Here is a 15,131-nt window from a genome sequence, read left to right as displayed (position 1 = left end):
CGTTCTTAACCCAAGTTGCTCATAAACTAAGTTGTTCTGAAACCAAAGTACCACTGTACTTTATACTGAGTGACAGAACTGGTCTGTCTAGTTCAGTGCTGTTTATTCTGACAAGTTTTGGTTCTCCAGGGTGAAATTTGATAATCATTTGGAAGTACATAAACCCTGCTTTACAATGAGAAACCAAAAAGAGCTGTGGGCAGAGCTTTCCTGCAGTTTGTCTATCTCCAAGAACACTGCCCCACCCCAATCCCAGCAATTCTTTTCTTTACTGTTCATGTACTTTGTCAACATATTGATTCTAAAAATACAACAACACCCTAGTATTGTGCAATTTCCCCCCTTCTCTGAAGAGGCCCATAATGATAAAAGGGAGCATACTGAACCAGGCATTTTAAACTTGCAAGTATTATGCAGTAACTGAAAGATTAAACCGAGGGAGGAGAGAGAAAAACTGGACAGATCCATGCACTCCTTTTAAAGAAATATCAAAACAAGTAAGAAAATACAATGAATTTTGCTGTTTGTATTTGAGTAAACTGCTCATAGTCCTTATCAGGTGTAAGGTATGACTGACTATAATAGTGTCTGGAATTACGATTGCTAGGTTCATACCACTGCTGAAGAGGTGAATCATACACTCATGGAGCCATGGATGACTAGGGTCAATAGCAAATGCTCTCTTCACAGACTGCAGCATAAGGAGGAATTTTTCTGCAGGAGACAAAATAAATTGGCACCACATTACAAGATGTTCTAATGTACTAGGGAATTAGACTCAGCAAATAAATACAACAGAAAGCCTCATTATACTTTAGATGTTATGATCAAGATAATTACATTTGAAATTATAATGATTAGAATAAATGAGATGAAGGTCATTATGTTTATATGTTCTACATTTTCAGCAGAGGGGTATGCCATGGTCATGCAACCTATATACCAATATAACAAGTTTTATTCAACTTAAATGCAGTGAGTTCTGGGAACTACGAAACAAAATAAGCTGACTTGGACCTAAAGAGCCTCTCGTGCAAATGGAAAACATTTCTGCTAGTGAGCTGAAGCTTTTCTAGCACAGCACTCCTGCCTTCTAAAGGCTTCTCCTAGAAGTTGGGGGACCATTATAAGCAGGGTCTGATAATGCAAATACTGCTGTTGCTCCAAGCCTCCTGCTTGGAGGCTTCCCAAAGGCATTTGTTTAGCGACTGTGAGAAGCTGCTGGACTGGAAAGCTATGTGGGGGGGGGGATGTTCCATTATTATTATTATTATTTATTTATACCCTACCCATCTGGCTGGGTGTCCCCATGTGTACAGGGCCTTTGGATCAAGACTTAGCTTTGTGAAATATTTTAACTATGCTATTCTTTTTTTTATTTATATGGCTAATACTGGAAGGTTATTGGTTTTACAAAGATTACTATTTTTTTCTCATAAACCTGACATACTACAAGAGGTAGCAATGCCTTTTAGCTTGCATACCAAATGCCAAGCAGTGAGAGAGTTAAAATGTAATCTAAATACCGGACGTCAACATTTCTTCCAGACTGTCAGTTCTGACAATCAAAATTTGTTGATCTAGACCACCTTAGGGCCAATGGAGTCCTCAAGCTCTTGGCAATCACAAACAATGCATAAAACAATTCTGCAAGAGAAAAAATTTGTAATCTTCTGAAACATGGTTTCCTTTTGTGCAGGGTTCTCAACTTATTTACAAGAGGATTATTTGTTTATAAAAAGAACTCCTAAGAAAATAATGGCAACTCATTACAATTGATACCCAAGTGGGGAAGGTGTCTGAACACTCCATCTCAAGGCCAAGTCTGGTATGGAAGAAAACAGGAAGACTCCATCTGCATGAGTCTTGATTTTGTACACTGGTGTATTTCCACTTCATTCTACCTTCCACTTACCTTTCCTGAAGTAAATTTCAAAGGCAAAAAGATGGGTTTCTATTTTGTTCTTCACCAAGTTCTTCAACGGAGTTAAAAACTTAATAGCTTCCTCCAAAGGAGCTTCAACCTAAACATACATTTTTTGGGGTGACAAAACAGGAAAAAGTTGCATGAGGACTTTTCAGAAGAACAACTGTCAGACAGAAACACTGCTTTTTCTGACAAACACCAATGAAGAAACTAGAACTCTTTCATTCTTAGTGCCCAATGTCAGTAGAGGCAAGGAGCAGATTTATTCCTGGCAACAAATACAGTCCATATCCCTTATAAGTGGCTGCTATTCATTTCTACAGGCAAAAGTAAAGCATTGCATACAAATCTTGTGGTTTTAAGCAAAATCTGGCCTCCTGGTACTAGATATCCCTGTCACTAAGGTCTGGGCTACACAGGTGGAGCAAATGTGCTTTATCTCTATACTGGGTTCCTTGCAATATATAAGGCCTTCATTCATACATCCCAGATAAAACAGGTGTATGTGTCCTTATATGGACCCAATTCAAATGCTGATAAAGCACAACATTTGGCCCTCAAACTCATCTTCACAGAGGCATGCCCACTTACATGATGCTATATATGAGGCAGGTAAAGTCAAAGCTGAGCCAAAAAGGAGTTTACAGACAACACCAATCAGCTGACAGCTGCTGCCTGCAATACCCTTTGAAAGGAGCTTTGAAGTCCTGCTGCTTGGAGCGCACCATGCACAGCCCAACATCAGCTCCCTTTGGGAACTCCCTAACGCAGTTGAAGGGGCTGAATAAAGTGATTTGGGTTTTGTCAAAGCGAGTCTCACCCTGCCCCAAGAAGCGGTTCATATTCAAAGCACTTGAAGAAGCACAAATGATTCAGTTGTTTCTGGTTTCATTCTTCAGTGCAACAGAACAACAACTGTGAAAATGCCCTGACAGAAGCTGCTACTTGTGATTGAGTCAGCATGCAAGAGTCACTTTTAGAGTGATATGCTTTTGTGTGGGAGTCCTTTTAAATAGTTCTGTGTAAATGGTTGCTCAAACACAATTTACATTCCCAAGTTTCAATACCTTTGCTAGTTTTTCAGGAATAAGCTCTTCCTTTGGTCCTCCAATTTCTTCATCGTCGTCATCTTTCTTCTTTTTCTGGTTTCGTTGCTGCTTCTCTTTTTCAGCGTTCTTTTTCTCCTCCTCCAACTGAGCCTTTTTCTGAGCCCTCCTCTGCTTATTACGTAGCTTCTTTAGCTCCTTATCTGACATATTTGCTATACAGAAAAAATACTTTGTTGATTATGAATAGAACGATTCCTTAAAAATAACAAACCCTAGATTCTTGCAGCTCAGGTTATTAATACCATTTCCTAAACAAGTCTTCTCAAATTCCAAATCATGGCCCAAACATGGATGACTTCCATTAGAAAAGGCATAGTGGCTTATCTATAATGCAGCCTCACCCAGAACTACTTGGATTGCCACAATATACATTTTGTAACTTATCCCAGAAGATCAAGAAAATAAGCAGAACCCTTAATTTGTACATTTTCAGAATATGAAGTCCATGTGAATGTATAGTTAGGATGTTTTTAAAAAGTTATTGGATGGCCAATATATAACACTGCAACTCCTTAAACTGTAAACTATATATTTAAATTTTTGACCTGGTTTATTTTATTTAAAAAAATACAAAAAACAAGCAAGCATAGCACAGCATTCACCTTTTACAGCATCACAACTCCCCCCACCAATTTTGTGTCTCACGGCAATGGAAATGACACAAAAGGACAATATGGCTCAGTATATACAAAAAGCATAGTTTAGAATAAACTATGATTCAACTTGCAAAAGCCCTTTACTCCTCATTTGCTCCTGGCTATACTGCTCTGTGAAGGAAACAAGCTGGGAAACAAGACTGCTTTGCGATGTGCAAACTTGGTCTCATGGTTTGTTTCTCTCCAACAAACCATGTGCAAAGGCCAATCTTTGTTCCTCCAAACAAACCACAAGCATTATGACCGGCCAGATTCTGGCTTGTTTCCTTTCCCACATGGCACAGTGAGGAGCAGGGAAGGAGCAAGGAGCTTGAGTGTGTTAAACCATAGTTTATTTTAAAGTGTGGTTTAACATTGCGTGAGAAATGAGCCATAAAATACTAGAAGCAACTTCTACCTGTGTCAGCCTCATGCTCTTTGTTCTCATCTGTCAGAGGGTTATCATGAAGCTTCAAGTATATTTCTATGGCAATTCTTGCTGCCTTAAAATAAAATGGGTGCTGTCGAAGTACATCTTCTAGCTTCAACAAGTCCACGTATGATCGAAGCGTGATTTTCCTCATACAGTATGTGTGGAAGTCAAATTGGTCATCTGTGATTTCTACAAAATGCTAACAAAATATCATGTTATTTAGTAAGCATGGGAAGTACAACGAGAAAAGTTCCAAAACTAAACTTCAGAACCATAAACAGAAGCGCTGATAACACAATTGAGCAGAACCCAAAATTTAGCATAAAGAGGCCATAATTCAGTGATAAATCATGCACAACAACCAGACAGAAAGTCATGATTCAGTCCTTGGTATCTTTAGTTCAAAAGGCTTTCTCGTAGCAAGCCAGGACTGAACCTTTGCAACTCTGAAGGCCAAATTAGATATGGCATTATGCAAGCACTGCATACAGCAGTCTTACATTGGAACATATTTCAAAAACTAGTGTCAAATCAGAGGCAATTCCGAATAACAGTTTGGCAAATGAGGAACATTCTCTATAGGCTCACATGCTCTCCTCTTCTTTTCTGTAGTTTTCCATGCTATCTAAATGATGTCTTTGATTCCAAACAAGGTTTGAAGTGGGTCTGCAAACTGTGGTAACCGTACTTTGCTAATTCAAATGCCATGGTAAGCTAGGGTTAGCGAAACCAAAAAAATGGGGAAGGAAACCTGAATGTGACAGGGGAATAGGGAAATGGAATGTACGGTCCCACAGATTCTTCTCCATCATCAAACTATGTTTTGGTGTTATGTCTGAATTGAACACATTATAAATTATGGCCTTAAGCAGTATAATGAGAGATAAAGCACAGCCCACGTTTAGATACTCTTGAGGTTCAGAACAATACACTTAAGAGATTCGTCAGACTTTATTCCTGAGAACGGACCACTAAGAAATATTAAATTGGTCATCAGGTACATACTCTCTCAATTTCATGGCATTTTTTAAGTGCTTCTCCAAATTTATTCATTGCTTTATAAGCTTGGGCACATTCTGTCTGGAACCACATGCACTGCATTTCATTCAAGTTTTCCACTGCTGAAGTCCCTTCCTAGAAAGGAAAAATGAAAAAAATAAATAAATACAAGGCAAGCTGCTACAAATATTCAGCTTATACATATACAGTTAACTAAGAAGGATATGCAATATTTTGACTCTGAAAGTTATTTCTAAAAAACTTTTGTTTTTCTTACAGCAAGAAAAACATGCTTACATAGTAAGGCCAACATTGCAGACAAGTGCAACAGACAAGAAACAGCACATCAATACTATGTCCAAATGTGAGTTTCAAAAATTTGAATGTGCAAAAAAGTCAAAAGGGGCATTCTAATACATGCTGACTGCTTTGTTGCTGTGACTGGGGGACAGGTAGGAAAGCCAACGTGCATAAAAGGGAAAACCTCATCTAGAAACTGAAATGCTTTACTTCAATGACAATAACAGCTTCCTTCAGACCAGGAGTAGTCAACTGTGGTGACCTCGGGATGCTGTGAACTACAACTCCCATCAGCCTTGACTGTTGGCCATGATAGCTTGGGCTGACAGGAGTTGCAGTCTAAACCACCTGGACGGGGCTAGTTACCCCCAATTCAGACACTGATTTACTTACATACTTTTATTCTATGCTTTGGCATCCACGTAACCCCTAAAACTCTTTTTAATAACTGAATATGCAGTACTGTTCAAAGCAATGGCCTACGAAGAGCACAGTAAGCTAAAAAGTAGAGTAAGTCAAACAAACCCTTGTAAATTTGGAACACATTTCTTCTGCTTCTTTTATCAAATTGGCTTTCAACATGTACTTTGCACATTTGGAGTTAATAAACCTGTCCGCTGTGTCCAGAGCTTGAGCCTCATCCATCCATCTTGCAGCTTCTTTTATGTTTCCAGCATGCTTGAGAAGACAAGACAAAAGTAAGCTGGATAATGCAGTAAACTGTAGTTTGCCAGGTTCAATTCAATCAGGGTTAAATCAGGGTTAGCCAACATGGCGTCCTCCAGATGCTCTGGACTTCAACCATTATCATGCACAACCAGCCATGCTGGCTGAAGGCGGCAGCAGTTGTATTCTAAAACATCTGGAGGGCACCACACAGGCTACCCTTGGTTGAGATCAGGGCTTCCCAAACTTTGGTCTCCAGCTATTTTTGGACTACAACTCCCACCATCCCTAGCTAGCAGGACCAGTGGTCAGGGATGATGGGAACTGTAGTCCAACAACAACTGGAGACCCAAGTTTGGGAAACCCTGGTCTAGATCATCTAAGCCATCCTTTCTTTTTTAATAACCAGTTATCCTTCTCTCCCCCCCCCCTTTTTTTTTTTTTGAGAAATGCATCCAGATCCTCTAAAACTGGTATCTGAATGCATGGCTTAAGTACCAGGAGACTGGGTATCATTGGCCAATAGAGCAAAAGAGTAATAGAAAGATAGCATGCTGTATGATACACTGAAGTCCCACTCTATAACAAAGAGCAGCCAAGTTCTCTTCTGACTTGCAATCCCTGTCAGGCACATTTCCAAGTTCTTCTGTACAACCATGATGAGTAGAACAACTGGTGCTAGCAGCAGCTGTACGGATGGTAGCAGAGACTGGATTTTTTAAAAAAAAAAAAGGGGGGGGGAACAACCCAGATATCCTGATACTGAAGTTCTGTGCCAGACACTGCTATGATGATTATATACTACCTCCAGAAGCAGAGGTAACATGCCCCTGATTTTCAAGTGCTGAGAAACAGAATCAGGAGAGGAATTTTGCCCAATTGTCCAGCTTGTGGGCTTCCCAGAGGCATCAGGTTGGACTAGAACTGGACTAGAGAGGCTTTGGGGCTGATCCAGCAGGGTTCTTTATGCTCTTATGAGCCCTGACCAACAGCCAAATCATCTGTTCATTCTCCAAATACAAGGATGAAAAAGAATCAAGAAGGGTAGTGCTAAGTGGCAAAAGCCTGCTGCAATAATAAAAAGAATTACCTTATAGATTTTAGCTTTCACAAGGAAGAGTTCTATCAAGGTGGGTGTGCTTTCTATTGCAGCATTTATATATTCCAGAGCTATGGATGGCTGCCCAATTTTGTCATAGTGTTGTGCCAAGTAGTACTGGACCCAGAGTAAAGTCGTTGGAGGTTCTTCTTTACCGTCATCTATTTGGAGGAAATTTCACAGGGTTTTTTTCCCTTTCCATTTTATAGTAAGCTGCACAAGGAAAAACCCAATGGCATGCTATTTGCTACTGACTGTTGAGAAGCTATTATATAGAAAGGGGGTGGACTGGTCTGTGAAGCTTATTAAGATACAGATGGTTTAAACTGTTCCATTTCATGCTCATGCTCTCATTTTTCCCTTTAAGAGTATCGCATATCAGGTTATATAACTTAACTAGAGATGTTCTACAAAGTACCCAGGTATTCTACAAAGTACACTTCACATCTTAATGTGAGCTGGGCTGAGGACTCTGTGTTGAAGCTTCAGCTCTAACAAAGGAATGAAGGGCAGGCCCAAGTCACCAGGTGCAGCTCCACGGCTCAGCTGCACCACGGCAGCATGGAGAAAGGGTGCTGAATGTGAGTATATGTGAGTGATACAACCCTTCATTTAAGCCACTGCCGTCTAAGCATGGAGAAGAATGAGCTTGGCTGCCCAAATATGGCTATACCCGTATGATGCAAGGCTGTCGGCTATGGCACACCCTGAGTTCAATTGATCCTAAGACTAGATAAGCCTGTGATAGAGGAAACTATGGGCAGGAACAGGTATGGGAGGTACAGGTGAAAACCAGTCTACATGGATTGTTTGATGCCTATTCTCCACCCCAACCGTTTTCTTGAGGAGCATATTCCTAGCTACAGAATAATAATATAACATGTGGCACTCACCATTTGGGTTAAATAATCTGCAACTTTTCAGAGAGGTTTCATAACCTACCACTAGCTCTTCTATGATTGCCACCTATAGACACAAGACAACAAATAAATGAAGTACCTATTAGTAGTTTAATTCAGCAGACTGCAAATTCAGAGTCAAACCCATCTCCATGAAGTCCTACTTCATAAATACAGTGGTACCTCTGGATGCAAACGGGATCTGTTCCGCAGCCCCGTTCCAGAAGCGAACGCAACCCATGTCTGCACGTCTGCATGTGCCGCCGCTTCTGTGCATGCGCGTGACGTCATTTTGACCATCTGCGCATGCACGAGCGGTGAAACCCGGAAGTAACGCGCTCCGTTACTTCCAGGTCACCGCAGCGTGCAACCCGAAAATACTTATCTCAAAGCTACTTCAACCCGAGGTATGACTGTAGAAGTATAAATCAGAATTGGAAGAATGAAGTGTTCTGTCCACATAAGAGTCTGGTCAGTAACTACTTTTACAGGAGGGTTGATTTACTTCCTACTCAAGAAGTGATGGGCTAGGCTGCAGCCAAACATCCCACAAAGTGGACTAGATCCTTCTAAATCGTTCTCTTGCCACTAGGCTAACAACTAGGGCCCCATATTTGACAAAGGAGCTTCCAGATCCTGAACCTAATTCTAGAAAATACTTAATGGTTTAACTGCAGCCAATAGGTTAACAGCAGTTACTTTATATAACATTACACTGCACTTTTCAAGGTATGACATTAATCAATAGTTTACCACAGACCCTCAACAGAAGCCTAATTTGTAATCCAAGAATAAATTACCTAGTCCTACAAAACACATATAGCTTTGCGAAACTAGCCCATCATAATCATCATTTAAGTTTCAGCATGTAAGAGGTCTGTTTTATAGCTCATACTCTACTTCCCTATACATAGCGGCTCAGTCAGTTCACAAGTACTCATATTTCAGATGCACATATATACTGCTTGATTACATCTCAGACTGGGAATGCATTCGGGGACCTCTGGGGAAGCTGCAAACACACTGGCAGTAAAGAGATTTTAGCCCATGAATATTGTAGGGATCCTGGAACGAAATTGTTGTATCTGTTCTTGCTTCACCCAGAGTTTTTCCATCCCCAACAAATTTACATCCTTAACCTGGTTCTATGAAAATTAACATCCATAAAGGACATTATTGTGAATCTCTACAGAAGTTTTTAAGGTTCCAGATAGGCCTGTTCAGCATAAGAAAACATAATGATACATGCTTAGTGTCTGATGGACTTTTCTAAAAGAACATTAAAAAGCAAAGCACACAGATGTTATAATGACCTTTTCTTTATCTTTGTATAGTGATCTCAAAGTATTGAAGACCGGTGGGCAGCCTTTGCTGAAATTCATCCTCAGAAATTTATCCAAACATTCCGTAAATTTTTCACCTACAAGAAAAATGTCACAAATGTTACTTTGTATGCTGGCAAATAAAAAAAGTTTAAGTCAAATGAAGTGCTACATTAATCACTCTCTTTTAGGCTAAATTAGGGTGAAGTTTAATATCTCCTGCAGTGCATGGACTTCCCTCTTTGCCTCTACGTTTTTATGGGGTGGAGAACCAGAACACAACTCTGCCAATCACTTCAACAATGCCCCAATTGAAGCACCTGTGACTCTAACAACAGATCAGTCTTCTCCAACCTGGTATGCTCCAGAAGTTTTGGACTACAACTCCCATCATGCTAGGCCCTGGGTGAGAACCCAGAGGCCGAGAAGGACGGTGTGTAAGAAGGAAAATGAGCTGGCATTGATTTCTATATATTGGTAACTCTGTATTAATGTAACATTTTTATATGTAAACATTTTGTAACCGCGTATTTTTGTAATATTTTCTTTGGGTTATATGTTGTTGCTTCATTTTTTTGTACACCGCTTAGAGATATTTTTAATATATTAAGTGGTGGAGAAATTAAATAATCAAATCACCCTGACTTATGGCAGTGCTGGCTCAGGCTCTGGCTCAAGTAACCAGGAATTAGGAACTATGCTTTCTAATGTTTAAAGCTGGCTAAAAGAAAGCAAAAATTTGATGCAATTTCTAGGTGGCTAATAACAAGGTGATGCAGCAAGAAAAATAAGCACTCTAATCTTGCAACTCATTCTCCTAATTGCCAAAACGCAACTCACCGGACAAAAAGTTCAATGGTAGTCTTCTTGGAACTAGTCCCCTTGGGTACTTAGTCCAGGCTTCTTCGTAGATCTTGAACCGTTCTAACATGTTGGCTAAAAGAACAAAAACATGTCATTTGGGATTTAAGGTGGCCAATGATTTTCATGATTCCAAACGTAACTGAAACTACATTCACTTGGGTAACTTCCATGGACAAAATCCAGAGCGTCCCTTTTCATACGCCTGGTGTTTGAGTAGTAGCATTTTTTCCCCTTTACACAGGTTTCACATGCCGAATTGTAAACCACTCTTGCAATATTTAAAAAACAGGTTCCTACACTGCATGAGAGTATGGGGGGGGGGGGGCATTCTCACATGAATTTGTCTTAACCCCCCTTCAAAGCAGTCCAAGTTGGCAGCCATTACTACATATTGTACAAGTGACAGATGGCATACTGAAAAGAAGAAACCAAAATAATTTTTGGCTTGCATGCCATCATGCAGGGATTGTGGGTTGTGCTGCCTTCAAGTTATTCCTCTGACACAAATGGTACATCAACAGTACATTAACAGTGCAACCTTATTCTGAGGAATAATGTCCCTTGACACAAACAGCGTCCATCCACATGCATGGTATTGAAAGGTGCTTAGGAGTTCCAAAAGAACTGATAGGATCACACTTGCTCCCTACATTTCCAATGGGAAAAGACTGCTTCTGTTCCAAAACCAAGCCTGAAGTTTGACTGGAAATGATCTGAATAGGATCTTCCATCCTGACCGTTGAACTCTGACTGGAGTTATTCCATCACCACTTGCTCTGCCGCCTTGCCAAAGAATACAATGATCTCTCAGGCCAAAAGATCTAAATTAGGCTTCTCAACAAGTCCCGCTTTAAGGGCAGCAGAGACAATTGCATCCCTCAAGGAGGCATTCACAACCTCCAAGGCCCACATGGACAGGTCCATTCTGTCAAGAGTTCAACAGCCAGGATGGGCAGGGATCCAGACAAAAGCCGTACCCCACAGATCACCCTTTCCCAGTCCAATAAAGAAAACCAGTCCACTATGTGTCTTGCCATGTGTGCTGGTCCAAATACAATTGAAAGAGGCCCAAAGTTGTCATGGAGGCCATCAAATCCTGAGCTACCTCCTAATGATGTATCTTCAGTGTGAATGCTAAAGTCTCTGAAAATAATCAGCCTTGGGGTCCTTTATACTACACTCAGAGCTGAAGCAGGAAGAGTGTTTGGTAGTGGCCATGTTTCGAGTTCCCAACACCAGCTGCAGAAACTTTATCCTGGCTACCTGCTCAATAGGGTACCTGAGCAGGGGAGCAAATCATTAAGGATCAAACAACCTTGCTGTCCCTCAAGCGTACACTGGTGTCTTGAAACCTAGAGAATATATCTGGGAAAAGTAATTTACACCCCACTACTTCATCCAACCAGGTTTCAGTGGCACAAGCGTGATTGATCTATTCTTGCACAAGGGGGCCAGTAACAACTGACTCCTCGTCTTGACTGAGTTGGCATTCAGCAATGGCATGCTTGAGGGTAAAGCAGGTAAACCTTCCTGATTACCAAGATTGGAGGGTGGGCAAGATGGAGAGCAAGTGCAGAACTGTCTTGTTCACCATCCGCTCCAGTCACTCTGCCCTCCACTATCTACTAGCTACTGCAAATTTTAGAAAAAGATCTTAAATTCATAACACACCAGCATATGAATACCCCCTTCCAAAGAATGACAAATCTATGAGCTTAAAAAGCAGTGGTGGATTTTGAGTCTGGGATAGCTCAGTTGGTAAAACATGAGACTCTTAATCTCAAGGTCATGGGTTCTAGCCCCACGCTGGGCAAGAGATTCCTGCATTGCAGGGGGTTGGACTGGATGACCCTCATAGTCCCTTCCAACTCTACAATTCTATGAATACAATCATCACATTGTGCATAGACTGAATTGTTCCAAGTGTTCCCCTCATCATCAACATACACAAGAACCAACCTGATCACACCTGAAGAACTCAAATATGCAATGTTGAAAAAGTTGTGTTGACCTCAGTTTTATACTACTATGAACTTCTTAGAAAAGTGAGACATAAATGGATAAAGAAAGAAATGTACATTAACTCACTTTTACTGAAATTCAAAATACACTGCAATTCTTGAAGCATAGCCTACATAAAATGAATTCGTCTCCCATCACTAATTTGTGTGTACACTTACACACAGAGCACTTCTCAGCCATCATACACAGGTTTTCTTCAAAAAGGAAAGTAAATTCACCGCAATTCAGCTTGCTGTGAAAAGTAACTGAGGATTATGACAAAATATATGCTCCTATCACATACAAAAATCAAATAAGGGCTTTGTTATTTACAGGTTCGCACCAAACTTGGTGCAAGCTATATCGTTACCTGGTTTGAGTGCCTTTTCTAAACCTTTGTAATAAGCCCAGTTTTCAGGATTTCTTTCTTGCAATCCTCTATATATCTCAGTGGCTTCTTCCAGCCTGCAGAGTTGTAACAGAAGTTCGCCTGTTAAAAATGCAGAGTTATAAATCAATCGTGAGAGGGTATTTAATATATACATATTTATATATATTGTGCCAATGAAACAATGTTTTTCTAAGTATCATGGAGCTAACCTTCAACATTTCCTACTTGTGTAGAGCCCTTTTCTATCAAGCAAAGCCTATATACTGCCACAGGCAAGGGATTTACTTGTCTGAAGCTACTACAGATCATATGCGTTGTTAAGATACAACAGTTGTCACTAACAAAAAAAAGAGAGTCTTCACAAAGTTGCTGGGTAATATCTAACAGACTTCTGAGTGTCCAAACAGAACAGACCTTTTCCCCCTCACCCCCTGCATGCCTCCAAGATTTGCTATCACATTTTGCACCAATGTAGCCTTTTGTGTGAAGGGCACACAGACTACCAATATGTTCCAAATTTTTATTCAAAGCAAGAAAGGCCTGAAATACGCTTTAAAAAGAAATAAAAATACAACCAAGGAATATGAAGATGCTGAATTCTGTACTTTTGAGGACTGGAGGAGATGAAAGTAACAGCAACAATATATAATATAGTCCTGCTAAGGTTTAAGCCAATTATTATTAAATTTCATTTATGAGTCATTTCCATTGGGGCATCTCAAAGCAAATTACAATAAAATGACACATTACATATATAAAACCAGTTAACAGCAAAACATTAAAAAATATAGAAAGTTTAAATCACCACCACATATGGAAAATCAATTCACATTCAGGACAGGTACCAGCTGGGATAAAGATTTTAGAAAGCTTGTTGAAAGAGCAATGTCTTTAGCAGGCACCAAAAAATAAACAGACAAGACGCCTGTCTGATATGCAAATAGGAGAGTTCCAAAAAGCAGGCACTGCCACACTGAAAGTCTCAATGCCTGTAGCATGTGGAATGGACCTCCTGATGAGATGGTTATCTGCAGGATGGCCTCTGCTGCAAAATATAGCTATTGTTTGTGTATGTTATCTGTGAGAAGAAGTGCACTTGTATGAGAACACCTGCCCTTTGTTGTTGGGACTCGGCTCTTTCATCAAGAATTCTACGGAAGATATTCAATATAGAGCTAGCAAATCATTCCAGCAGTGCAAGCATTTCTGTTCTCTCTTCACCCCTGTCCCTCCCACTACTTAACCCAAGGTACCACTGTATAATATATTCAATTAAGTTCAAGACTTAAGGCCAGCTTGCCTCCAATTTCTCTTGCTTCCGGGTTACAATACAAAGTCACACCCACTTACCAGATTGTTGACAGCCTTTAAAAGAACCAACTCTATTATTAATTTAACATGTAGAAAAATATATAGCACTACCAAATTAATATATAGTACACTTTGAACTTGCCAATTATGTAGTAATTGTAAGGCAACTTATTTCTTATTCACTTAATATTTCTCGTTGAGAACAGGCTTAGGAACAAGAGAATCCTATTGGCTCATTTACCTTTAGTTTCTTCAACTGCTAATTTGTCACAGATTTGCTTTTCATAGGTACTAAGATGGTCCAAAGCTTCCTTATATAGTCCTGCTTCCCGGAGGACTTGATTTTGATACAAGAGTAGCTCACTATACTCGTAGTCTACTTTATCAGGAGATGTCTGCATAGGTAAGAAAACACTTCAGTACTCATCCTTTTAATGTTAACACTGCAACCAAAACCCCACATAAACTGATCAGGGTGACCTGTATGAGAGAAAAGGGCTGACCATCTGGATTGTCAGGTGTGACCCATGTGTGTATAGAAAAAAGAGGGAGATTTTGAACTGGTAATGCCACCTGTATGTGGCTCTTCAATCTCCCAAACATTGCCCTTTGATGAATCAAGATAGCACATGTACTAGCCAAACACATGGTTGGCATTGGTAGTTCTGAAAGAAATGATCACTTATGGAAAGATGGGAATACTCAATCCATGCATGTTTTCTACTTTTGGATGATAGATGACATCAACCATCAGCTCCATAGGGAGAGTCTGATAGGTAAATGTTTTTACTTAGCCCCTTAGACACACAAAATATTATATTTTATTCTTCCATTACGATTCTGATTATTTTAGTCATATACAAACTTGGTTTTGTTTTTTTTCATGATACCTGTTGAGTCTTCCTAAATTCCTCCAAAATCTTTGCTGCCATTTCATAGTCTTCCAGAAGATGATAAGCAATCGCATAGCCAATCCATGATGCTCGCTGTGCAGGTCTAAGTTGAAGTAACTGATACCTAGTTTCCTGCATAAATGTAATAAAATGGTAGCTTTCACATTCCAGTCTTCTGGATTCAAAACTAAATCAACAGTAATGATCAAGAAATCAATGACAAGAGTTCAAAATTTAAGGTTTCAACATATAAAAACCTTCATATACATTTCGTACAGAATC

The 15,131-nt window shown here is 39.9% G+C and overlaps 1 protein-coding gene across 1 annotated transcript in view; it reads right to left on the bottom strand.

Annotated features, from left to right (window-relative positions):
* The window catches only part of NAA15 (N-alpha-acetyltransferase 15, NatA auxiliary subunit), a 31,542-nt gene that overhangs the window by 3,940 nt on the left and 12,471 nt on the right, over nucleotides 1-15,131 (bottom strand). Inside the window, exons 5-17 of the mRNA XM_083457258.1 lie at nucleotides 14,847-14,981; nucleotides 14,198-14,351; nucleotides 12,625-12,744; nucleotides 10,230-10,325; nucleotides 9,381-9,487; nucleotides 8,062-8,134; nucleotides 7,160-7,329; nucleotides 5,929-6,081; nucleotides 5,110-5,238; nucleotides 4,090-4,303; nucleotides 2,995-3,188; nucleotides 1,916-2,024; nucleotides 616-714 (exon numbers count right to left, since the gene is read on the bottom strand). Of these exons, the coding sequence (XP_083313384.1) occupies nucleotides 616-714; nucleotides 1,916-2,024; nucleotides 2,995-3,188; nucleotides 4,090-4,303; nucleotides 5,110-5,238; nucleotides 5,929-6,081; nucleotides 7,160-7,329; nucleotides 8,062-8,134; nucleotides 9,381-9,487; nucleotides 10,230-10,325; nucleotides 12,625-12,744; nucleotides 14,198-14,351; nucleotides 14,847-14,981 (1,753 nt within the window). The remainder of the gene's footprint in view (nucleotides 1-615; nucleotides 715-1,915; nucleotides 2,025-2,994; nucleotides 3,189-4,089; nucleotides 4,304-5,109; nucleotides 5,239-5,928; nucleotides 6,082-7,159; nucleotides 7,330-8,061; nucleotides 8,135-9,380; nucleotides 9,488-10,229; nucleotides 10,326-12,624; nucleotides 12,745-14,197; nucleotides 14,352-14,846; nucleotides 14,982-15,131) is intronic.

The sequence above is a fragment of the Podarcis tiliguerta genome (genome assembly GCF_965153285.1).
Source record: "Podarcis tiliguerta genome assembly, chromosome: 9".
In the NCBI taxonomy this organism is placed as follows: Eukaryota; Metazoa; Chordata; class Lepidosauria; order Squamata; family Lacertidae; genus Podarcis; species Podarcis tiliguerta.
This window is presented reverse-complemented; position numbering and strand designations above follow the sequence as displayed.